The sequence below is a fragment of the Copadichromis virginalis genome, linkage group LG6, assembly GCF_057382275.1.
Source record: "Copadichromis virginalis isolate Kocher_CV1m ecotype Utaka linkage group LG6, C_Virginalis_male_GT1.1, whole genome shotgun sequence".
Taxonomy (NCBI): domain Eukaryota; kingdom Metazoa; phylum Chordata; class Actinopteri; order Cichliformes; family Cichlidae; genus Copadichromis; species Copadichromis virginalis.
Genome location: NC_140623.1, coordinates 23,713,169 through 23,738,906, shown reverse-complemented (window position 1 = coordinate 23,738,906; position 25,738 = coordinate 23,713,169). Strand labels below are relative to the sequence as shown.

The 25,738-nt window shown below is 44.6% G+C and overlaps 3 protein-coding genes across 16 annotated transcripts in view; 2 read left to right on the top strand and 1 right to left on the bottom strand.

The window, feature by feature from the left end:
* rbm47 (RNA binding motif protein 47) overlaps nucleotides 1–8,257 on the top strand; it is a 56,288-nt gene extending 48,031 nt beyond the window's left edge. For all 11 annotated transcript variants that reach the window (XM_085459328.1, XM_085459333.1, XM_085459329.1 and 8 more), the window contains one exon: nucleotides 5,314–8,257. In XM_085459328.1, coding sequence (XP_085315454.1) covers nucleotides 5,314–5,565 — 252 coding nt within the window. In that variant the 3' untranslated portion in view covers nucleotides 5,566–8,257. The remainder of the gene's footprint in view (nucleotides 1–5,313) is intronic.
* Nucleotides 8,258–13,972: 5,715 nt separating this feature from the next.
* Nucleotides 13,973–23,136, top strand: zfp91 (ZFP91 zinc finger protein, atypical E3 ubiquitin ligase). 3 transcript variants are annotated; one of them, XM_085459321.1, is made up of 13 exons: nucleotides 13,973–14,216; nucleotides 14,437–14,897; nucleotides 15,220–15,257; nucleotides 15,451–15,567; nucleotides 15,922–15,961; nucleotides 16,824–16,934; nucleotides 17,024–17,116; nucleotides 17,205–17,390; nucleotides 18,636–18,686; nucleotides 18,793–18,871; nucleotides 18,946–19,060; nucleotides 21,026–21,125; nucleotides 21,215–23,136. In XM_085459321.1, exons 2-13 carry the CDS (start codon nucleotides 14,500–14,502, stop codon nucleotides 22,209–22,211), a joined length of 2,325 nt encoding a protein of 774 aa, XP_085315447.1. In that variant the 5' UTR covers nucleotides 13,973–14,216; nucleotides 14,437–14,499; the 3' UTR covers nucleotides 22,212–23,136. The 3 variants fall into 3 exon arrangements, with proteins under 3 accessions (XP_085315447.1, XP_085315448.1, XP_085315446.1); XM_085459322.1 differs by having other exon boundaries at nucleotides 13,973–14,897; nucleotides 17,027–17,116; XM_085459320.1 differs by having other exon boundaries at nucleotides 13,973–14,897.
* On the bottom strand, nucleotides 22,716–25,733 carry LOC146707807 (uncharacterized). Of its 2 annotated transcripts, none has more exons than XM_085459324.1 (3): nucleotides 25,588–25,733; nucleotides 24,096–24,233; nucleotides 22,716–24,003 (listed from the first exon to the last, which is right to left on the bottom strand). In XM_085459324.1, exons 2-3 carry the CDS (start codon nucleotides 24,176–24,178, stop codon nucleotides 23,364–23,366), a joined length of 723 nt encoding a protein of 240 aa, XP_085315450.1. In that variant the 5' UTR covers nucleotides 24,179–24,233; nucleotides 25,588–25,733; the 3' UTR covers nucleotides 22,716–23,363. The 2 variants fall into 2 exon arrangements, with proteins under 2 accessions (XP_085315450.1, XP_085315449.1); XM_085459323.1 differs by lacking the exon at nucleotides 25,588–25,733 and adding an exon at nucleotides 24,403–25,553.
* Nucleotides 25,734–25,738: the final 5 nt, after the last annotated feature.

Sequence of the window (25,738 nt, the reverse complement as noted above, 5' to 3'; positions counted from 1 at the left end):
GGGAGCCCACAGTGAGCTCCGCCCAGGCAGAGAGGGAGAAAACAGCAACAGCAATTGTAGCCTTGTGGGGCCGACCGGGCAGGCACGGAGACCATGACAGTACCCCCCCCTCAACGGGAGCCTCCCGGTGACCCACCAGGCTTACCTGGATGCCTGCGGTGGAAGTCCCGGAGCATGGCACCATCCAGGACAGCAGCTCGAGGCACCCAGGAGCGTTCCTCTATCCCGTAGCCCTCCCAGTCAACCAGGTACTGAAAACCCCGACCCCGGCGCCGGGAGTCCATGATGCGGGTGATATCGTAGACCAGCTGACCATCCACGAGCCGGGGGGGCGGCGGGGCCCTGGAGGGAGGGCACAACGGGCTGGAGAGCACCGGCTTGACCTGAGACACATGAAAGACATTGTGAATGCGCATGTTGCGCGGCAGCTTGAGGCGGACAGACACAGGGTTCACAATGGCCTCAACAGGAAAAGGGCCAATAAACTGAGGAGACAGCTTCTTCGACTCAGTCCGTAGCGGCACAAAACGGGTAGCCAGCCATACTCGTTGACCGATGGTGTACACGGGGGCCGGTGTCCGGTGACGGTCAGCGAGGGTCTTGTTCCGCTCCTTAGTACGGAGCAGGGCAGCCTGAGTCGCCCGCCAGGCACGACGGCACCCGCGGAGGTGAGCCTGTACAGAAGGAACGGAGTGCTCACCTTCGATGGCCGGGAGCAAAGGTGGTTGATAGCCCAGGGACGCTTCGAAGGGAGACTTGCCCGTGGCGGAGGATGTGTGGCTGTTGTGGGCGTATTCGATCCATGGAAGCTGTTCACTCCAGGTCGATTGGTTGTGCGAAGTGACACAGCGGAGGGCAGCTTCCAGCTCCTGGTTGGCCCGCTCCGATTGCCCGTTACTCTGTGGATGGAAACCGGAAGACAGACTGACCTTGGCCCCCAGTGCGGAGCAGAACTCCCTCCAAACACGGGACGTGAATTGCGGCCCCCTATCCGAGACGATGTCCTCGGGGATCCCGTGAAGACGGAACACATGGGAGGTGAGGAGCCGGGCCGTCTCCAAGGCCGAGGGGAGCTTCGGGAGGGCGACGAAGTGTGCAGCTTTGGAGAAACGATCGATAATGGTAAGTATGGCGGTGTTACCAGCGGAGGGCGGCAGGCCCGTGACAAAGTCCAAAGAAACATGGGACCATGGTCGAGCTGGTGTAGGGAGAGGCTGCAGAAGACCCGGTGGAGGGCGGTTCGAAAGCTTATTCCGGGCGCAGGTCGAACAGGCGGCTACATACTCCTTGGCATCCCTAGCCATAGCAGGCCACCAGAAGTAACGTCGGAGGAACGAGCAGGTGCGGAGGACCCCAGGATGGCATGAAAAGCGGGCGGTGTGAGCCCACTGGAGAACCTGAGAGCGGACGGCTGAAGGAACGAAGAGGCGACCAGGTGGACCAGTGCCAGGATCCGGTTCGGTCTCCTGCGCCTCTTGGATGAGCCCCTCGATCTCCCAGGAGATGGCTCCAATTACGCAGGCGGCCGGGAGGACAGGCTCAGGGTCCGAGTCCTCCCCAGTGATGGAGAATTGCCTGGACAGGGCGTCTGGCTTCACGTTCCGTGTTCCTGGCCTGTAGGTGATAGTGAAGTCAAAACGAGCGAAAAACAGTGCCCACCTGGCTTGCCGGGAATTGAGACGTCTAGCCGAGCGCAGGTACTCCAGATTCTTGTGATCCGTCCAGACGATGAATGGTTGTGCTGCTCCCTCCAACCAATGTCTCCACTCCTCCAGGGCCAGCTTGACGGCCAGAAGCTCCCGGTCCCCGATGTCATAGTTACACTCTGCTGGGGAGAGACGGCGAGAATAAAAGGCACACGGGTGCAGCTTACCGTCCATCTGTTGAGACAGAACTGCCCCAACCCCGGAGTCCGACGCGTCCACTTCCACAACGAACTGCCGTGTAAGGTCCGGTTGCCGGAGTATGGGAGCGGTGGTGAACCTGTCCTTGAGCAGGGCGAAGGCTCGCTGAGCGGCAGAATCCCACTGGAAGGGAACCTTGGGAGAGGTGAGTTTAGTGAGAGGGAGAGCGATTCTGCTGAAATCACGAATGAACCGTCTGTAAAAGTTGGCGAATCCCAAAAAACGTTGCACTTGGCGGCGATCAGGAGGAGTAGGCCATTCCACCACAGCCCGCACTTTCTCCGGATCAGTCCGCAAGTCCCCCTTCTCGATAATGTGGCCCAGAAAACTCACTGACGCCACGTGGAAATCGCACTTCTCCCCCTTCACAAAGAGCCGGTTCTCCAGAAGGCGTAGCAGGACCTGCCGGACATGGACCTTGTGCTCCTCGAGAGTCTTAGAAAAGATCAAGATGTCATCCAAGTACACAAATACACAACGGTTAACAAAATCACGAAGGACATCATTAACCATCGCCTGAAACACTGCGGGGGCGTTAGTCAGCCCAAACGGCATCACAAGATACTCAAAGTGGCCCCGATGCGTATTGAACGCGGTCTTCCACTCATCCCCCTCCCTGATGCGCACCAGGTGGTAAGCGTTGCGCAGATCCAGCTTGGTAAAGACGGTCATGCCTTGAAGCAGTTCAAAGGCGGAGGAAAGCAACGGCAAAGGGTATTTGTTCTTAACAGTGATTTGATTAAGGCCCCGAAAGTCAATACACGGCCGCAGCGAACCATCCTTCTTATCCACGAAAAAAAACCCAGCCGCGACAGGGGAAGAGGAGGGGCGAATCAACCCTGCCGCCAGCGACTCCGAGATGTAGCGCTCCATAGCATCCCTCTCAGGCCGGGAGAGGCTGTACAGGCGGCTAGACGGCAGCGGAGCTCCAGGAAGAAGATCGACGGCACAATCGTACGGGCGGTGCGGGGGAAGGGACCGCGCCCGATCCTTACAAAAAACATCCCGCAGATCATGATAAACCCGCGGAACCATCGAGAGGTCCGGGGCATCCGACGGCGAGGCCGTGGGTGGGAGCGAAACGGGGGAAGCCGCAGCCCGGAGGCAGTTCATATGGCAGGCCACACTCCAACCTAGTACGGCACCCTTCTCCCAGTCGATATGCGGGTTGTGGAGGACAAGCCAGGGGTGACCCAGAACCAGCGGAGTGAGAGGAGCCTTAAACGAAAAAAAACAAATCCTTTCTGCGTGATTGCCAGAGAGAGATAATGAAAGGAATTCAGAAACATGAGTGATGTCAGGCAGGCGCTGGCCCGACAGTGCGTGAACGCGGAGGGGGCGTGACAGAGGCTCCAAGGCGATGTTCAGTTTGGCGGCGAGTGAGGTGTCAATAAAGTTCTGCTCAGCCCCAGAGTCAATGAGAACGGAGAGAGAATGAGAAACAGTCCGAACACGCAGAGTAGCCGGCAAAAGAAGCCTGGGGAGAGGGCTTTCACTCGACAGATCGCCCACCAGCACCCTCACGATCACTGGTGAGCGCGCCCTTTTGCCAGCGTTGGGCAGGAGGAGACAGAGTGGCCTTTACGGCTGCAATAAACGCACTCACCGGAGGCAAGACGGCGCTGGCGCTCCGCGGGCGACAGCCGTGAGCGCCCAAGCTGCATGGGCTCTTCCCCATCCCCGGTGTCGGCGTCACACGACCCATGGGCTGCAGTAGGGGTCCCACAAAAGTCCAGCGGGGCATGCCCCGAACGCGCGCGTGCGCTCCGATGTGCGCGCACCTGATCGTCCACCCGCATACACAAAACCAGAAGCGCATCCAGGGAGGAAGGCAGTTCACGGAGCATTAGTTCATTCTTTATTTCCTCATTAATATTAGTGAGCAATGCACTTTTAAGGGCCTCTTCCCCCCATTTCGCCTGTTCAGCCAAGGTAGAAAAGTCAATAGAAAAATCAGCCATGCTGCGTTTACCTTGTTTAAGCGCAAGCAAGCGCTGGCCGGCGGTGGCAGTTGTGGCTTTCCTGTCAAACACACCTTTAAACTTAGTAAGAAAGTCAGAAAAGGTGATGTCCGGCTCCGCCTGAAGCGCAGCTTGAGCCCAGGTTAGAGCACGGTCCTGGAGTAACTGGACGATATAAGCGATTTTCGCACCATCGGTAGAAAAGGTTTGCGGTTGCTGGCGAAACTGAAGGGCACACTGAGTGAGAAAACCAGCACATTTATCAATCTCTCCCGTGAAAGCCCTGGGAGTAGGGAGGAATCTGTCAACGTGAACAGGTGGCGCGACACTTACAGCTGGAACTGGCGCCTCCAACGGAGGAGCGGTGACCAGAGGAGCGGCCGGTAGCGGTGTTAGCCGAGCCACGGCCTGTGTGAGGTTCGCGAGCTCTGCTCGAAGGTGAATGAACATCTGCTCGTGGCGTGCCAGCATCGCGGCCAAAGTGGCGAGGGTGGGAGTCGAGACCGCTGGGTCTGCTGAATCCATTTCCGTGGCTGGATGATTCTGTCACGATCTGGTACAGGGATTCAAGCGCAGAGCGGTAAGGTATCTCCAAGGTGTGGTTTATTTACAGTGCAGTGCAATATATGTACAGTGAAGGGATCCAAAACTCCGGGGGGGGGAAATCACAGGGTAACTCGCTCACGTCTTCTTCTCTCACACTCACACACTTTCCCGCAGCAGGGAGGTCGCAGGTCCGGGGGGGAATCTGAAGCAGACGAGAAGGCAGGTCACCAACTAATCACAAATCACGGATATGAAGCACAAGAGCTGTGAGAAAACTAACGTTAGGGGTACAATCATCCAGCGACGAGAGGATCTGTGTTCCAGCCTCAAATAGTGCTCCCGGTGATGATGGGTGAGTGTTGTCAGGTGTGTGTGTGGGCCAAGGGCGGGAGCCCACAGTGAGCTCCGCCCAGGCAGAGAGGGAGAAAACAGCAACAGCAATTGTAGCCTTGTGGGGCCGACCGGGCAGGCACGGAGACCATGACAGTAGCAGCCTGCCCCATTGCTACATAAGCCCCCCCCCCCCCCAAAAAAACAAAACAAAACTGTGCTTTATTATTCTTTACGGCTCTAATGGGGACCATACTTAACAAAATAAACATCATGCTGCATTCAGTAAGACTTGAAAGTAGTCATTAAGACCATAAACCTATCAGCAAAGTGTTTACTGAGGTCATGGATCAAGTGAGTATTGGGGTCATGTTTCCATAAACTTTTGCATTTCTTTGTGCAGAGTTGCTTCCCCCTTCTGGTCAATAGAAGGAATTCAGGTTTAAGTCACACTGGCTTAAATTCTATGTAAAAGGAAGCTATGGCCACCCTTCTTATGTAAATTAAATACAGGCATTGTGGGCACGCTTTAAAAATCTCCTTTTTCTAATTCACTTTCTTTCCCTACGCAGGGCCGTCCAATCACTCCAGTCTATGCCATGGCCCACAACGTACAGCGCATCCCAGCAGCTGGTGGTCTGTATGGACCTGGGTATGTCCCCATCACAAACTACACTGCCAACACAGCAGCTCTGGCAGCTCTGCAGAAAAACGCAGCCGTGGCGGCTGCAGCATACGGAGGTTACGCCGGCTACGCGGTGCCCCAGGCCTTCCCCGCCACAGCCTTCCAGCTGCCCATCCATGATGTCTACCAGACATACTGATTAAGAGGCTCAGATCCTGCCTGTGACTGAACTACATCTCACCATTGTCTGTCCCATCACGTAGAAACATCTCAAACTTGAGCTCGAAAGGAATTTGTAGCAAATATTAAAAGCACACACAGTGACAAACAGCCTGACGCCTCCTATCGGCCTCGGTATGTCCTCAACCCAAGGTGAACATAGTGTTTCTAATTAGGCAGCATCACTGTTTTCTACTGAATAATGTAACAAATGTAACAAACGACAACTCCCAATAACACCCCTCTGCCTTTTTTGTTTCTCTCCGAATCCCACCACGGGAACACCGAAGGTACGTTCAAGTATTTATGAAGAGAAGATATATATTTAAGGTGTCTATTCTTTGTCGCTCTCTCTTTCCATGTTGCCGTGGTATTTGTTCTAGATTTGAAACTATTTTCAGAGTAACAATAAAAAAGAGAGACGAGTTAATCGTAAGGAAGAAAAACTACAACAGGAACTACTGATAAATACCGCTGAAGACTGCTGTCTTCAGATATACTAATGCCTTTTTTTCCCCCCATCATTATATAGTATTTTAGCCAATTTTACATGCTGTAGGTGATGCTGTCCGTCCATGCTGGTTGAATGCTTTGAACACGCCTGTTTGGTACTTTTTGGTTATTGTAGTTTTTATTGTGTTTTTGGTTGTTTTACATGAAGGTTCTAGGTTTTCTAGGTTGCATTTATTTACCTATAATTAGCTCATTTTTGCTCTTTTTTTTGCTTTGCAAGGTTGTTTCTCTGTCTCCTCTTTGATACATTGAAACACATTTGTTGGTTTTCTTTGAAGAAATGTTGCCTGCTAAATATTTGTTATTTTGACAGATTCCTGTTGGGAACAAATAATTAAGAAAGAAAACTGGAAAGCTTTTTGAATGATGTTCAGCTGACATGGAAAATGTTCCACATTTAAAGAAACGGCGGTAATAGGGGATTAAGACTGAATAGATGTTAGCTGTTTTTTGTTCTTACTCAGTTATGTATGTTTTTTTCTGATGTTTTTAATTGTGAACAACTACGGACAGAAATGAGAGACATTTTTCTATCTGGACTGGAGCACTCTATCACTTGAACAGCTCGTACTTTTTGCCAGTGCTGACCAAAAACCTTAACATCCACTTCAGTCTGAGGACTTTAGAAAGACTCCTGACTACAGTGCCTTACACCTACACGCTGTTTATGCAACTGCCTGCTTTTCACTGTGCCTTTTTGTAAGAAAACCAAGCCCGCGTGTTTTGGCACAAAGAAGAATTTGTATATCCCATGATGCAGATTTGTGGTATTACTGTATTGAGGTTTCAGCTTTTGTAGCCAGATGTGCCAAGGTTGCCTCCATCCTCTTCCGAGGTGCACGTAAATGTATTTATAAAAGGCGAGAAGTTGCCACTTTCAGATGAAGAGATATCAAACGTGTGAACTGGAGCAAAGTTTGTGCTTCTTCTCATATAAAGCCTGCAGCTCCTCAATGCTCAGCGGGCGCTTTGAAAACTCTGCAGTGCATCTACACAAGTGTACTTGTGGACTGGGAATAACTGGGAGCAATACATCCCACTGGAATATGCAAGTATTGTAACACTCGAATTCAAACAGCTGCTGATCATGAAGTCACACTCCACAAGAGCCATCCTTTATGAAAAATGCCAAACATTTGAGTGTCCTTTTATTTGTAAACCAGCTCTTTTTTCTTTTGTATTATTATTATTCTCCTTCACCGCATTCGATGGTATTTTATTTGCTAATATGAGGGCTCCCTGGCTTTTAAGTTTAGGCCCAAGAGTGTGAGTGAAAAGACTGCTTAACTAGTCCATAGTTGTGTAATCTCACTCTGTATTCTGCATTTTACTGCTTCTCTCTCTCCTTTGAAACTGGATTTAATGTAGAAAACAAACTGCTGTTAACGGCTCTTATTATGATCTTGTACGATGACAATAAGTCGGGATATATTTAATATATGCATTACGTGTGTTGTTTATGAAGTGAGAAGAAAAGGCATAATATATTGTAAAACCTATTTGTTTTCTTTATTTACACCTTGTTTAGGTATAAAAGTCAGACTAACAAAAGTAGATTCTTTTTTTCCCCCAAAGTGTCCAATAGTTTGTTAAACATTGGAGGTTATTGTGCTTTTGTTAGGTGTAACGTTGTGTTTGCTATTTGGAACTGGACGCGGTGTTTAGAGTGGGAACACCAAGTTCTCCCCGTTATCGATATCAAAGGTTAAACCTGGCCCGCCGAGGCGTTACGACCCATTGGCGCCTCCGGCTCAATGTGTTGCAACTTTTTTTGGCTAAATAATTAAAAGATCTAATGATGGGTGGATGGGGCAATGATTTAACCTTCACCAAAATTTCACGTGGTTTTAACAACAGAAAACTGCATTCTCCCTTCCACTCACAGCACCTGCTTTACTTTCCATCACCTGCATTTCACCCACAATGCAGCAGCGGCAGCAGGACGATCTTCCTGTGTCAGTATGGAGCTGCGCGTGCCTGGTTTAACTTAGATGTTCGGGTTTAGCATCTTTAACTCTTCGTAGTGTGTGCCTTTATTGCCAACATGTGCCCTTTGTAGACCTATGCAGACTCTTTTCTATCAGAAGGCCCCGTTTCCTTGTTCAGCATTGGTATATTTATAGTGATATAGTAGATAAATAAAGCATTTTTGAAAGGATGCACTCTTGCCGTCCATCGTTTTGTCTACTTGGTTTTCTTTGTTAAACATTAGCCTTGGATTAAAGTTGGCAAAGGTTGCAAGTGCTGAAAAGGGGACTTCAGCGCCGACTTCTGTGAATGGAAACCCATGTCTGACCTCATACATCAACTATTATTAAGCAATGTCACAGGAGGAGCACAGTGTTTCATAAACTCCTCTGTGGCACCTCAACTTTAATCTAGAAACACGCTGTACCCCAGCAGGAGGATTTAGATCACGTGGTGTGGTACAGTATGCTCAGGAAAAGGTAAGTTTTTTTTCAGCAGGCTCAGATTTCAGCCAAATGGTCACATGTTTAACTACTAAAATTGAATAAAGCGTAAAAACGCCTGAGTATCGGGCCTGTGTCGGACGGCAGCAACGCCAGCAGTGAATCCATTTCAAGCAAGATCACGCCCTGGACACATGAACATGGCCTGTGAACTCTCACCAGCTGCTGTTACGCACACAAGCACAACTTCTCACTGGAGAGGATTTACACATTTATTTAACACTGCTAAAGAGGGTTTATTTTAGCTCATATCTGTTAAAGTAACCAAGAAAAAGCAGAGTGAAGAAATGCTTAATGTCAGGCAGATCATGGAGACACAGTAAAAACAGTGAATGAAGCCTTTGTCAGATTTTTTTCATCAGATCTTAAAATTAAGTAAATACAAACAGCACTTGACATATTACAGTGTGTCATTGTTTATTTGACAACAAACTGAGCTAAAATGCAGAAGCAGAAGTAGACCCCATGATTCAGAATCAGAATACTTTATTGATACAGGCATATATATATATACATAAAAGTCACTTATTAATAAATAGCTGAAAAAGAACATGTGCAAAAAGGGTGTAGCTGTTGCAGTAAACAGTGTGTTAAGTGGATGAGTTGTACAGGGAGATGGCCACAGGCAGGAATGATTTCCTGTGTCGTTCAGTGGTGCTTTTCGGTACTCTGTCTTTCACTGAACGTGCTCCTGTGACTGACCAGCATGTCATGGAGTGGGTGGGAGGTGTTATCCAACATTGTCTTTATCTTGGACAACATCCGCCTGTCCGACATCACCTTGAGGGAGTCCAGTTCCATCCCCACAACATTGCTGGCCTTACGGATCAGTTTATTAAGTCTGTTGGCATCTGCGACCCTCAGCCTGCTCCCCCAGCATGCAACAGCATAGAGGATCGCACTGGCCACAACAGACTCGTAGAAAATCCTGAGCAATTCAGAACCACGTTTAGCAGCAATAAGTTAAAGGAGTGTGTTTTCTGCCCCGTCTTCCCCCAACCGGGCGCAGCAGATGGCTGCACCTCCCTGAGCCTGGTTCTGCTGGAGGTTTCTTCCTGTTAAAGGGGAGTTTTTCCCTCCCACAGTCTCCTAGTGATTGCTTAAAGGGGGTTATTTGATTATATTTGAGTTTTATCTCTATTATTGTAGGATCTTTACCTTACATTATAAAGCGCCTTGAAGCACCTGCTGTTTAGATTTGGCGCTGTATAAACAAAACTGAACTGATTTGCATGACAAGTGTTGCTTCAGTTCACTGAGGTTTGAGGGCATTCACATTCACAGCTCTCTTAAGGTCCCACTGCAGCGTTTCAGTTGTATTTGGATTAGGGCTGCCACAAACGATTATTTTGATAGTCGACTAGTCACCGATTATCAGATCGTGCATCCATTTGGACGTAAAAGTACAGCTTATTGCACCAGCCTGCATCTGCTCTTATATAACTATCATTAGTGTTTAAGCTTTAAGTGTTTAAGGTCTGTGCTAACTAAAAATAAGGACAAGATGCTAGTTTATTAAATTTTAATGAAATTTGCAGATTGTTTCGGTGAAGTTTAATAAACTCCTTGCTATCTAAAATATAACAGGACACCGGAGTATATTCTCGAGCATCTCACACTTCTGATAATCAGCTGTCTGCTTGACGTTTATTCAGCTGTGTAAAAACTATAACTTTAATCTCAGCCAAACCGATTTACTCAGGAACAAATAAAATACTAAAAAAAAGCCAAACATTAACATTTTTAAGTTATCTAAGTGACTTATATATGTTTAACCTGAGTAGCGAAAGACGGCGGTGGGTTTGAAAACGATTTGCCGGGAGTCCGGTGTTCTCACGGCTCTAGTGAGCCTTGCCCCCGACTAGTTATCGAGCTGGTGGGTAACAGATGTCTCCGAAAACGTCGGAGCGCTTTTGAAAATATGTGGTCTTGATAAACTGAGCAAATATTTGAGGTTTACACAGCTACATTCTCGCCTGAAAATATGTTAAACGTTTGTTTTATGACCCAGAAAGAATAATAAGAGTAATATTAAAACTAACTAGCTGCCGCCATTGTTGGAAACTGAGCTGGGCTGCGCTATGAATTCTGGGACAGAGCCAGTGTTGCCAACTCCTCAGTAAGGAAAATCGCTATTGGTTGTCCTAAAAGTCGCTAGAAGTCGCTAAATGACGTCATCACCAATTAGCATAATTGGTCATGCTAATGTAATTGTAACCTATGTTGTTGGAGAGAGAAATAACATCATGGAAGAGACATAAAGTGAGTAAAAAACGTCCTAAATGCATTTAGAGTTTATTTAGAACTACAAAATAAATTTCTTTTAGCAATTATTGTTTTTTTTAATGTCACAATTCCAACCCTGCTCCTTTACCCGGGCTTGGACCGGCAAAAGTGACCCGAAATAGGCACTCTGGTGGAGTTACTTTGTGTGTGTGTGTTTATAAGTAGTTTTAAACCTTGTGATCCACAAAACAGCATAAGAGTAAAAGAGTAAAAGAAGAACTGACTGCGTTACAGCACCCGCTGCTTGTTGAGAGTTACAAAGACGCTAAGTTGGCAACACTGGACAGAGCTACTTCTTCTTTGGGGTTTAACGGCAGCTGGCATTCTTGTACATGCAGTGCTGCCATCTTCTGTTTCAGTCCGTTATAACAATCTTAAATTCTACTACTTATTCCTGCGTCTTTTGTGATCTAAGCTTCAAACGAGCCGTCGACTATTAAATCAGTCGTCGACGATTTTGATAGTCGACGTAATCGTGACTAGTCGACTAATCGTGGCAGCCCTAATTTGGATCATTTTCACTTTTGACTAACGTCTTCAACACCATTACATCAACACCATAACGATCAATGCCCAACAAGTTGAAGTTGCACTATTTTGTATTTATTTTACTCCAAGGATATTAACTTGAATCATTTATTAACTAACCACAATTAGAGGCCATTTTAAAGATGTGATAAAAATAAGAGCTTTTTAATGATCTACCACTAAATTAACAAAACAGAAAACTATATATATCTATCACTGAGTCTTGGAGAGGAAACACTTTTACATCCTAAAAAGGAAGTTTGACTTCTAAAATGTAAGCTGTCACAAAAACAGGCTCCAGACCCACCAGATGGTATTACAGCTCTACCACAGAGATCTGCACAACTCAAATAAACAATTTACACATAAACAACACAAACCGCTCACCTTAATCCCAAACAGCAGTCAAAACTCATTGAACTCTATCCAAAATACTATCTCAAACCCAGCATTTTAAAATAACCCACACTTCCTTAAAAATAATTCCGATAAGTATAGATCAATGTGAACCTAATTCACTTATTTCTTTCTTTCCAGTGACACACAGCATATCATCTGAAAAACAATATAAGGTTTACTATCAGGACATAGAAATTAATCATTTGGTTTTTAGCAAGTCTTAAAATTAGATGATTACAACCTCAAACAAAAACACGATATCTTACACTGTGTCATCATTTAAACTTTTTTAATAGTGTCTAATGTCTTTGCCTTTCCCTTACAAACTTCAGTAATATAATATGGAGATTCTTAGACACAACTTTATTCTTTTTTTCTGTAGGCTGCAAACAGTTTTACAACAGTTTTATTGTTCTGGAAGCATTAATATATGATCCTTAAGCCGGACGCCTAGTTGTACTTGCTAACACTGTATCAAACTTGCATGTAGACAAAGCCTTTGATTGAATTATAATTTTATATTTATTCCCACTCTTAAAAACGCCTGAGGCTGCAGCTGAAAGAATACAAAATTTAACTGTATTTTAAACATTAACTCAATAAAATACTTGATTGTTGTCAATCAGTTGTGATATTAATGTATGTTAACTTTTCACCAGCTTTAATTCCAGACTTCATAAAGGCTGAACTTTATTAACACTCTTAATGACCAAATCACTTAAGGAGCACATTTTTAAAACTACATCATGCTGCAGTGTTTGCTCACACACTGCTGTATTCATTGCTGTCTGTATTATGTTTAACCTCTTTATATTTTTCAATAGTGTAATTTCTTTGTAAAATTAGCTGCTTTGCTGCCAGCACCACACTCTTCATGTCACTTCGGAGTGCAGGTCCCAGGTCCTGTGGCTGTAAGAAACCCAAATCATCACCCCTCCACCGCCGTGCTTGACAGCTGGTATTAGATGTTTGTTCAGATGCAACTTTGCAAACATAAGCTTTGCTGCCATGTACTTTTTAGAGTGAAGAGGCTTTCTTCTGGCGGCACTTAAAAAAAGGGCTACTTGTTTAGTCTTTTTGTAATTGTAACATCATGAACTTTAACATTTAACATGCTAACCGAGGCACTTAACTCTTGTGAGGGTTGTGGCATTATGATGACACACACCTTAATGCTCCAGACCAGCAAACTGCCAAAACCTCTGCTTTAATGATGGTGCTCACACTTGCTGATGATCAGTCAGTACAGTGAATTTGATTAGTAGCACTTGGCTGCTACTTATCCTTTTAATTTCTCTGTAAGCGCTAAGGGTGCACTGTTCACTCGCAGTGTAATATGCTATGTTTTATAGTTTGTCTAAAGTTACATTACCTAAATTTAAGACAATCTTATTTTAATTACTATGACTGCCATTTACAAACCTTTGCAGTCTTTATCATGACTTTACACTGGCATTAATAATACATGCAGTAGCAGCTTCCTGCACCAGTTTAATAAATAATGACACTTTTAGTGTACCAAATTATTGATTTGGTACTGAAAAGAAATACAGTTTTCCCACCAGCTCCAGCCCCACACTGTAGCTTGCATTCAAGGCTAGTGTATCAATAAAAGTTTAAGTGACTTATTATTTCCCAATAATAATATCTCCAGCACACCACTTTAGCAAGCACATGACAGCGTCACCTGCTTTATCGTTGTAGATAAAGGCAAAAGAAAGTCAAGCTTGTGTGTTATGATGTTGCCATCTGGTGGTAACTGCTCTCCATCATTTTCTGTTCAGACCAGTCAGTGCAGGTTTTCAGTGGCAGCCATGTTAGCTTTAGTTATTATTAACGCAGATTATTGTGGACATTAGCAATGAAGAAAACAAAGAAACATTATACACAAATATAAATAAATTGTAATAATTTAGCTCAAACAGGCAATTTATTACTTAATTGAGAATGTTACACAAAATACCCCAGGCTAGGCCTATTTCAAATTGTATTGTCATTTTAGGTGGAAGGACGGGAATAAATATTATGCCAATTTTCTATTAATTTTATAGTATGTGTCGTTTCAAATTAATTATGTCTTATACTTATGTCAATATTTAAGCCAAAACCGATAAAAATCGCGTCAAAAAAAAAAAGGAGCACACTTAAATAGCATCCAAACTGCGTTTATTTTCTTTTTACTACAGTTCCCAGGATGCAGTGGCAGCCTACGTCCTCACGCTGCTGTCGCGCGGCTGCTGCGGCTGCTTTCGCAGATTTGTAAACACAGCAGTTACGCTCAGTTGATCTGTAACGGGCGGTTAAGCCCATCCAGATGGTTGTGGCAGCTGCTGAAAAGCGCTGCCGCTCTTGAACGTAGCCTCGGTTTATATTTGGCTTAAAGGAGACGCAACAAAGCGCACAAAATGGTTGTGCTCAAGGCCCGGGCGAATAAGTAGGTTTACTATAGCTTTAAGAAGAAGAAAATAGTGTCTGCTTCTTTAAAATTATATTGGTTTATTGCTGAATAGATAATTAAGAAAACTTTGTAGTTTCTAATCAATATATATATGTATTTAATTTGCGACGAAACCAACTGAAAATGCACTACTGTTGGATAAAGGCCGCCTGCAATCAAAACGGCTTTAAAGCAGATGTGGTCCGTTTTTCCTCAGTTTGCAAGTAAACCTGCCTGACTTTAAGTGGAATCTGAGGTGGTCCTAAGTGTCCTCACGGTGATGGAACCAGCCGGTGACCGAACCGGGAATGTAAATAAAGGTGAAGATCCGACGGAGGACAAGGCCGCAGAAGAGACCCCGGGCACCAGTACAGCTGGTACGCCACGGAGGGCGCTGAGGGACCGGGGAGCGGGCCGCCCTAGGTCTGGCGTCACCGCTTCTGTAGCGGACGTTAACGGCGGTACGTCGAGCCCGCAGACTTCGGGACGGGTTTTAAGAGATAGGTCAACGAGGGCAGTACCAGCCTGGCTGAAAGACACCAAAAGCAGCGACGACGACGAGGACGAACCTAGCTCGGACGCCGGTGCGACCAAGCGGAGGAAAGTTTCCAACTCCAGGCGGAAGAAAAATTCAGATACTGCAGGTTCGGCTGAGGGATACAGCCTTCAAGGCACAGAGTACGTTTTTGTTTTTTCTTTGTTTGTTTCTTTAACGAGTATCCCTATTTCAACTTGGCCACCACATTTGATTATAAGGAGCCCGCCTTACTTGCACATTGTGTCGGTGAAGTCGGTTCCTGTCAAAAGCACGCCTTCATCGTGGCTCGTCCCCTTTCTGCTGTCTGTATGGGAAGGGTGGAGTAAAACTTACCTGATTTTAAAGGGGGCTATATTTTACAAAGTGCTACAACACAGAAATGCATTATCTTGTTAAACATGTTGATGTTGTGGTGCTGTGCAGGAAAATGCGTCAAGTCAATGTTTTTCCTTCTTTCTGCAGACAAGAGGACGCCAAGAAACCTGCCACAGATGCCCAAGGTAATCAACTGCATAAAAGCCGCTTTATATCCTCCTTGTTCACTTTACATTTAAGTATAAGCACATGCTATTTACCTGTAGTTATGTCTTTGATTCAGATAGCGCTGATGTGTTCACTAATGTCAGGCCCGTGTCACACTTTATGACACTTTTCTACACTCTCACTGCATGCTACTGCTCTCTCTCACTCCAGCCCTTCCCTCCAGACGCCCCTCAGCCCAGACTCATGCCACGACCCCATCTGGCAGGGCTGTCCACAGCTCTGCCAAGCCCATGTGTAAGACTGAACCTGGAATGGAGAATCCAGCTGGTGAGCAACCTGTTGACAGTGAGCTGCTCTGCTTTAGCGTGGGGGCCTTTTTAACTCGGAGACCAAATCATGCAGACACACAAGAACCAAAAACATCTGGGCAATCGCTGTTTGTTTTGTATAGAACTTGCAAAAACATCTGGGAACATGTATCTCTGGTTATTGATTCCTTGTGGGGGGAAACATCTGGATTCTGTCGTTTCTGGCTCATTATAATGCTTCCAAATAATTGATCTAGAATGCAATTTTTTTTTTTTTTTTTTTTTTTGCAGTTAAATTACTGTTTTATAAATGTTGTTTGTATGACGTTGCTAGTGGCTGAAAGCGCTTTTGGTGTCTCTCTCTGTCATGCAGCTGTGGAAGGAGCTGTAGATGATAAAGACAAGTATGAAATGTAAGTATACTTTTGGTGACCCACGATGTGATTCTTGCAGGCTTTAATGGCTTAATTTTGGCCACTTCCTCTTAATACTGCCTTCTTGCTCCCTGGAAGTCCTGTTCTGACCACTTAATTGTGGGCTTAAAACTTGAGCAGAGAGTAAACTGTGAAATTCAGTGACAAGCTGAACTGTCTTTCATATCAAGGAAAATCACTAATGATAAAAGCGGAGTGTCTGGCTCCAAACCAAATGACAGTCTTCAGAGGAAGAGCCTGCAGTGAAGGGGCAACCTTTGAACATTTGGGAGGCTGTGCACTTTGAAGTGACCACCTGGGGTCATATTGTCAAATTATAGTTGCACTGTAACTCCTTGTCCTGTCAGAGAGAGAATAAAGAAGCCAAACTGTGACCACACCACATCTTGCTCCCTGTTACTTTGTCCTCTTCCTCCAGAATTAAACTGAGGTTGAATGGGTCCAGCTCTCAGTGCAGGTGTGCAAGTCATCAGAAAGGGACTTCCACGGAGAACAGGTTGAAAGGGCGAATTAGCTTTCCATGGGTCATGAATTACTGTGTAGAATAGCGTTTGTATTTGAGTTTTTAAAAAGTCACATTTATTGCTCGTATCTCGTTGTGCACATGATCTCAGGTTCTTTATGTAGGAAAATATGTTTTTCTAATGATTATGTTGTTTTGCTACTGGTACATTTGCAGTCTGAGGCTAAGTATAAAAGCAGCAACAGAAGAAATCAGCCTGACACGCCGTATTTACTCAGCTTGACTCTGGGTTTGTTCCCTCAGTTTAAAATGTATATAAAAAAAAAAAAGAGTCAAATGTGTAACTAAGGAGAGTTTGGTCTGTGTTTTTAATTACAGTGAAAAGAAAGAGGAGGAAAACACCGGCGCTGCTGAACCAGGCTTGGATGATGAAGATCCTTCTTTTCAGGATGACCCAGACAATCTCAACTACCAGCCACAGAGTCAGAGGTGCGCTTATGTCAAATGCATCATTTGACCCAGTGCAGAACGTTTTTAGAAAAAAAAAAACAGTTTGCAATTTATTGTTTCGCTTTCAGCAGTGTAGAAGAAGAAGAGGTCCTTAGCAGCGAGGAAGATGTTCCCTTTAGAGACGACTTAAATGATCAAAGCTACGACCCGAAGGTTGAAAGGTTTGTGGTTTTGTATGAGAGGGATTGGGTTGTTCATATGTAATTACTGTTTTTTGATTGGAATTTTTTCTCCTGTTTTATTTTTTAGGGATGCTCCTAAACCAAAGCGCAGAGTTCCTCCTAGACCCAAGGAGAAGAAAGAAAAGGAGAAACCACTGAAGAAAGAGAAGGAGGTTGCTGAGATAAAAGTGGAAGGTTCAGACAATGTAGAGAGCATGCAGGAGGAAGTAAAGCTTGAAGAGGAAGTAGTGGAAGATCCGGATGGACCCAGGAAGTAAGTGCAGTACCAGACTGTGAGTGCCATGAGCTGAAACCAGACAGAACTGCAAACGCATCTACACATCCTCCATTCCTAATCAGCTTTTGTTAACCAATCACTGAAGTCCAATTTATCCAATTAAACCCAACACTGTTTTAAGTTAATGCTAATGTGTAGCCATGGCAACATACTGGTTTTGCCAGACATGCTCATCTGTTTGTCATTGGAGGAGTTTTGGATTTTGGGTGCAAAAAACAAAGGAGCGCTCGCCTCATAGAATATCGCCATCATGGAGCACCGCTTGACATTAGCAGTAGTCGCTATTTTTTTATTTTTTTTTAAGTCCTCCTGCAGTGTTCATTGATCTGATGCTAGATGAATCTGTAAACTCATTCAAGTGGATGGATTCAAAGGTCTGGACTAAGGCAAGCTGCAGCATTTAGTATCCCAGAAAAAGGATTAGGTACATAGTGTAGAAATATGGTATGCCAACAATACCAGTGACAATATTGGAGAGAAACCCCCAACAATCAGATCAGGCAAATTCCTATGAGCAAGCACTTGGCAACACTGGGAAGAAAAAACTCCCTTTTAACAGAAGGAAACTTCCAGCAGAACCAGGCTCAGGCAGAGGCAGCCATCTGCTGCTACTGAGGAGGGGGAGTATAGAGAGACAGGATCAAAACAAACTATGGCAGAGAGTAGGCAAAAAGTAATGACTTAGCACACAGGGAGAGCATCTGTTTACATTCTGAAAGAAGGGTAAACATGCTTCTCAAGCCCTTTTGACCCACAGTGCTTGGCGCAGTGCACAAGAAAGCATAGTCAAATGCTTTCAGTACTGATGCTACCATTTAAAAATTTCAGACTTTGTTTTTTTGTTTGCTTTGTTGCACTACAGCCTGAGTGATGACAAGGGTCAAAATACAAAGTGCAGTGATTTTCAAGTAGTGTGGTCCATTTGTATGCATACTGCATCAGCAAACAATACATGCTTTGTAAGTGCAGCTGCATTGTGTACTCAATATAGAACGAAAACATATGTGATTGGAAATGTCATCAATAAGACACGGAGTCATTCAGTCTGCCTGTTTTAAAATACTAACCAGCTGCTCCTCCTTCTAAATTTAACATGTGCTTATTTAAACGTACCTCACTTCACAATGGCTTTGTGTTCACATATAGCAGAGCATGGCTTTGATTTCCCGGTATACACAATTATGTCATTTCTTACATTTTTTTTTGTCTTGGCTGTGTTAGGAGAGGTCGGCGGAAAAAAGACGACAAAACCCCACGGCTGCCAAAGAGAAGGTGAAGTTGATGTCTGTGTTGGTGCTTCGTTATCTGAAATCAGTCATGAACTTTGTATAGACATAGATGGTTAAGTATAAGATAGTAACTGGCTTCGCTCACACAGGAAGAAGCCCCCAGTTCAGTATGTGCGCTGCGAAATGGAAGGATGTGGGACAGTGCTGGCTCATCCTCGCTACTTACAGGTTTGCCGCACACACACGCACACACACAAACACAAAGCAGCAGTAACTAATCTGTTCTTTGCTTTAAACTCCAGCACCATATAAAGTACCAGCACTTACTCAAGAAGAAGTATGTTTGTCCTCATCCTTCTTGTGGGAGGCTTTTCCGCCTACAGAAGCAGCTGCTGCGTCATGCAAAGCACCACACAGGTACGCATGTACATTTGTTTTCAGAGGTTTACATCCACTTATCATGGGCACGGGTGTCATTATAATTTTGGGCTTTTGATGATTTCTTTGAACTTTTTTCTATTTTTTTCCAGGGTGGAGTGATTGTACAGCATACAACTTTAATGACTTTAAAAAAACAAAAACTGACTGCGAAAGTTTGACTTTATTTTGGATTTTCTTTGATCCACACAGGTTAAAAAAACAGGCTCAAATATAAGCATACACTGTGAGGGACCAAGCAGCCAAAGCAAAGAGGACACAGGCAAAAAAAATCTTCAAAAAGGGTTTTCTTTATTTTAACCCTCAAAAAGTCCAAAATTAACAAAATTCAAAACCATACTTAGCAGGCCCATAAAACAGGTCAACTAAATATAACTCTACAAAAAGTAATTTCCAGAAACTTAAACAAAACAAAGTGAGACACAACTTGACTCACAAACTGACCTAATTACAAAGACACATGAGGGTAGCTTTTATAATGATTTGGCCAAACCATTTGAACACAATAGGGGGGGGAAACAAAAACACACACTAATATTAACTAAGCACAGAATAACCTAACTAAACCTAAAACACCCCTGCTCCTGGTAAGCCCATGGTTGGTCCTGCTGAGCAGGCATTTTGTCCCCAGAGTCCTCAGCCACGCCTTTTGCCCAGACAGGAAACAGCCACCGCCCAAACCCAGGTAACTCAAAGAAAGAGAAACATAATTAATATAACAAAACATTTTAGAAAAACCACACAATGTTACTATGTGCGCGCCTCATAATACCAGTGTTAGGTTTAACCAAATGATTAATGAATTATATTAATGAAGAAAACTGCAAAGAAAACTAATCGAGTGAAAAATGGACTAATGTACCCCTGTGTGGCTGATGCCATCACAACACTCAAATCTTTTAATAAGTGTTGCTGAAGGTTCTACAGTGTATTTCAACTTGACAAGTCCAAGGCCTATTATCGTTTCATTGGTTATTCTAATTGAGTACAACAGATATACTTTTTATGCTGGCAAGAGGGTGCCGCTGACCAAGAAAAGAAGCAGCCCCTGCTCCAAATTTGACACCTTGAAATGTGGCTGAAATTTGCAGCTGCCTACATGGGCAAGCCAAATGGCTTCAGGAGAAATGTTTTATAGTTAGACATTTGGAGGAGTGAAGTTGAGGCTTTGAAACCTGAGAATACTGTACCAACTGTCAAGCATGGTGGTGGTAGCAGCATGCTCTGTGGCTGTTTTGCTGTCAGTGGTACTGGTACGTTGCACAAAATGGATGTAATAATGAAGGAGGACTACTGCCACATTCTTCCACTTTAAGTCATCAGCTAAACAGATGAAACTTGGACACAGTTGGGTGTTCCAACAGGACAATGATGTGAAACCCACATCAAAACTGGTTTTGGGATCGATAAAGCAGGCTAACATTAAGCTTCTGGAATGGTCTTCTCTAAGCCCCAACTTTAACCCAAATATTTGTGGACTAAACTGGGTCTGTACCAGGAAACCAGCTATTTAAATGACCTCTGCTAATTCTTCTAAGAAATATATCAAATAACCAGCTATTAGGCTTGTTGGTGGCTACCAAATGTGTTTAACTTGTTAAGGGACATTTAACAAAATGTTAGTCAGGGTGTATGTATATATTTGACCCTGTGTGAATTTGAGAAAATCCAAAATAAATTCAAACTTGTGCACCCAAGTCTTGTTTTTTTAAAGTAATTAAAGATGTGTGCTGTACAATCATTCCACCCTGGAAAAAGAACAGTTCAAGGAAAAATCATTAAAAAGCTCAAATTACCAGAATATTCATGTCCATGATGAGTGCATGTAAACGTCTGCTCATGATGGTATAAAACAATGCATTAGTTTCTGTGCTTATTTTTAGTTCTAATCAATGAAATTACATGGATAATCCATCTGTAATTGAGTCTTTTTTTGGGAACTAGACCAGAGGGACTACATCTGTGAGTTTTGTGCTCGCGCCTTCAAGAGTTCCCACAATCTGGCCGTGCACCGCATGATACACACTGGAGAAAAGCCCCTACAGTCAGTACTTCTCTGTTCACACGTTTTGTTTTCTCAGTTTATTTTCAGCTCAGTGGTTCATTAAATTTCTTGCTTCCTGGTGTGAATAGGTGTGAGATCTGTGGCTTCACTTGTCGCCAGAAGGCATCTCTCAACTGGCACATGAAGAAGCACGATGCTGATGCTACCTATCAGTTCTCCTGCTCTATTTGTGGAAAGAAGTTTGAGAAGAAGGACTGCGTGGTGGCACACAAGGCCAAGAGCCACCCGGAGGTGCTAATTGCTGAGGCGCTGGCAGCAAATGCCGGCGCTCTCATCACAACCCCTGCCTCTCTCTTGGAGCTCCCGGGAAATCCTGCGCAAGCAGAGGTCACTGGCTTGGATGCGAACCAAGTTGGGCAAGATGGCCAGGTGGACCAGCTGGGCCAGGATGGGCAGCATGTGCCTCAGGTCTCCCAGATGGGTCATGTGACCCAGCAGGTGAGTCACCAGGTGGTTTTGCTGGGACAAGATCAGAGCCTCCACACCATGCAGGTGCCTGTGACAATTGCTCTGTCCCCTATCGACCCCCCATCACCGGCCGAGAACCAGCAGCAGACCCAGCTCCAGCTTCAGATGCCCGTCCAGTTTGTGCAGACTGCCCAGCAGCCCCAGCAGCCCCAAATCCAACAGCTGACCCTCCATTCCAACTCAGTGGTGACCCAGCATCAACCGCAGCTCCAGCCTCTTCAGTCATACACTTCCCAGCAGCAGAGCCAGGGCCAGACACAAATCCTGCAGATGACCTTCCAGCCTGTCAGCCAGTCCCAGACCCACATCCAGCAGATCCCCATTCTAGCAGCCTCTCAGCAGCTCCAGCCTCTGCAGACAGCATCCCCGAGCCCTCCTCTAATGTCCACTTCGCAAACCCAGAGCCAGGTTCCCGTCTCCACCAGCGGGGACAGCTTTATGTTGGACAATCCAGTGCTCTCTTCCTCCTCTCCCTCAGCCACCTCTCTTCAGCAGACAGAAGTGGTGGGGGAGGATGGTGTAATCTGGGAGCAGGCCGGGCAGGGGGAGGTCCTAGCTGATGGCACTGGGAGACACATGCAGCAGACCCTCATGTAAAACAAAAAGGATGCCAACAGAACGTAATCTAGAGGCAGTTTATGTTACCAGTGACCTGACATACTGTTTCACCACGTTTGAGGTAAATGTAGGCTCACTGGTATATTATGTAATGCTCACTCATCGTCACATTTGGTAGATTTTTAGACTTCGTATCAGGGAAAGATATGCGTTTGTATGTGTATGTTGTTGCCTTTGTACCTAACAGTCCTGTAACTAGCCACTTATGAGTGTGTGTGTGTGTGTGTGTGTGTGTGTGTATATATTGATGAGGTCTTGTTGCACAGCTGTTGCTATTATGCAATAACATAGCATACCTCTTAGTAATATACAGCACATCTAATGTGTAATGTGCAGCATCAAAGTTCCTACTGGAATAAATCGGTTTAATTTATATCATGAAACACATGAGAAAGTTATAAACTCCCTCAGTGTGTGTGTGTGTGTGTGTGTGTGTGTGTGTGTGTGTGTGTGTGTGTGTGTGTGTGTGTGTGGAAACACTCATTTATTGTCCAGCTTTCCTGTGACACTTTTTATTTAACAAGGTTAGAAATCAGCTAAATCTACAAAAAAAGACATTTCAAAACTTGGAAAAGACACCAAAATTTACAGATTGTGCATATTCCAGATTTTGTCTCTTTTTTTAATGACATTAGTGCAGCTTTGAAGGAAATGATAACCCCTATAGTTTAACTCTACAAGACTTTTAGGAGCTGAAATGTACCCTTGAACACTGCGACTCAAATGTAAGCCTATCAAATAACAGCAAGCACTGATTTGTCAATAAGATTTGTTTAATGTAATTTGATAAGCAAAGCTATGTAGAAACTTTATGTGTCAGCGGCATCTCTCTGATCTCTCACATTAGATTTGTGTTAGAGCAAACAGTCCACTTAAAAGTTGTAAATAAACATCTTAACATTTATCCAAAGTGTTTTTTATTGAATGTGCTCTGAAAGCCCTCCAGTTTCCTCTTTTCAACAGGAGCAGCAGTCCAGTTGTTAGAGCCATTAGCAGTGTGGTTGGTGGTTCAAACCCCAACTCTTTGCATCAGAGTGTTTAAATTTTATTAGGCAGGCTCCTACTCTGTATGTGGGATATAAGTAGTATTGAATCAAAGTGTCTGGAAGACATAATGTAACTAGAAGTGAGTCAGGACATATTGGCTCGCTCTCTGTTCCTTTGCATCGTATATTGCTTCATAGCTCTTTTAGGAGGAATCAAGCTGTCACTCAGTCCGACCCTCTTCTTCTTCACATGCTGCCCTTCTGGCTCTTCCTCCTTTGTTTCCCTCTGGGACCTTCCGCCAGATGAACCGCCTCCAGTTTCTGGTGTCTCTTCACTCTCAGGTGGATGACAGTCAGTGGAGATGACTGGCTTCTGGAGGTCACTGTCATGAGCAAATTTACATTTGATCCCAAACCTGCACCTTCCATCTTTCCTGTAGGACATGCATATCCTTTTACCTCCTATCTGGGAGGGTTTGGCCTGCATGGTGAGGGGGACGTGCTTCTGCAGGGCGCTGAGCTTCTGGTCTGCTTGAGCCTTAAATGGGTTGGCAAACACGCTGCTGTCAGATGACGCATTTAGCGCTGGAGAGGGCAGTTTTTTAGAGGTGATGGAGTCCAGTGAAGGAGTAGGCAGTTTGGAAGGGCGGGCTGCCGACGTAGGTGGTGGTGAGGGCTCTGGATCCTCGTCCTCTGCCTCCGATTCACTGGAAGCGGAACCAGACTCCAGCAAAAAGTTGCGGGTCTTTTTAAAAGGCGCTTCCTCTTCACAAGTTTTCCCACAGCTTCAAAACGACACAATAACAGAACGAAGAGATGTTATTATTATTCCAGGCTAGCCGAGTGGTGTTTGCGATACATTTTTATTTTTACTCACCCAGCTTTGCCACTGTTTACATCCTCTGCAGCGCCATCGCTGTCGGAGTCGGAGGACACTCCGTATCCAACCAGAGAGTTCATACCTGTAACCGGAGCTAGAGCTCTGCCTCCCGATTAAAAAGCGATAACGGTGTACCTGTGAATATAAGAGGCAAGAGAGTTGTCCATTTTCCTTCTTTAATAAACAAAACAAGGGAAATTGCTGTAAGGTTAGCTGCTGTCATTAGCCGTCGCTCAGCGTTCCCGTTTAGACTGCACTGCCACCTGCAGGACAGGAGTGGTACTGCAACTGTGACGCCACTAACCCACAAATGACAGTTGACCAACACAGATAAGCTGCTTCTTTTTCTTCTTCCAGCTGCTCTCTTTGGGGGTCGTCACAGCGGATCATCTGCTTTCATGTCACTCTGTTTCTGGCATGCTCCTCTATTACACCAGCCCTTTGTGGATTATCTTCTTTTCCTTTGCCTGCTAGGTCCATCTTCAGCACCATTTGTCCAATGTACTATCCCTCCTCTGCACATGTCCAAACAACTTCAGACTTTGCTCTATAACTTTATCTTCTAACTGCTGTCTCTCTTCACCTCTGCCTCCTGTCTTTTTGTCAGTGCCTCCGTCTCGAAATCATACATCATAGCAAGTATCACTACCATCTTGTAAACCTTCCCTTGCACTGTCACAAATCACCTAAAATCATTCTAAAATGTATCCTTTTTTTAATCACGTTAGAGTGGTTATCTTATTTTGTAATTCTCTCTTAGTTCCGTTTTTAAAGTGTATATACGCTTTTTATTGTTTATCATTCAGTGTTCATTGTTGACTACTTGCATTAAATGTGCTGTATAAATAATTTGGTTATCATTTTCTTTTTAGTAGTTAAAAATCCACTTGACTGTCCATTTTCATTTCATTTTCTTGTGGAGAATAATAACTGTAGTTACATTCCTCGCAAAACAAGGCACCAGTTTGAGAAAATGTCAATGTTAGGCCTATGCACACTTTGTTAGGTACACTTGTTTAACTAGGTTTCAACACCACTATCTAATCAGCCAATCACAAGGTAGCAACCCAGTCCATTTAGGCATTTTAGCACGGTCAAGAAAACCTGCTGAAGAGCATTAGAATGGAGGGGGAAAAAGGTGATTTAAACTTTTAACGTGGTATGATTTTCGGTGTCAATCCGGCATTAGTAAGGCATACCTGATAAAGTGTCCATTCTATATAGAAAGTTAGATCCCAGGGCAGATCACATTTAAATCTTTAGCTGTGACCTGCCCTTTCTGTGGAAGTTCTCCTGAAAACTATTCCACTTATTTTTGCTCTTAGAATTTAATATTTAGGTTGTGGAAAAAATATTTTCTCTGATTTGTTTTTCCTTTAAAAATATGATTTGCTTTCTATGACTGCGCTAACAAAGACGACGCTATATTTCTTGCGTAATTAGGTAATCCTCCTGTTAGACACAAGTGATTACATCATTAAAGTTCCACCTGATGATGTGACGAGCCGGAAGTGGCCTAATTTGGAGTGAGCTCCTGTCCTCGAGCGCTGTGGTTAGGAGGTCAGTCTCCATAGCGATGATGGCAACTTCTAGTTTCAGCTGTTGATTTTTTTTTTTTTTTTTTTGGTCTCTTATTTGTT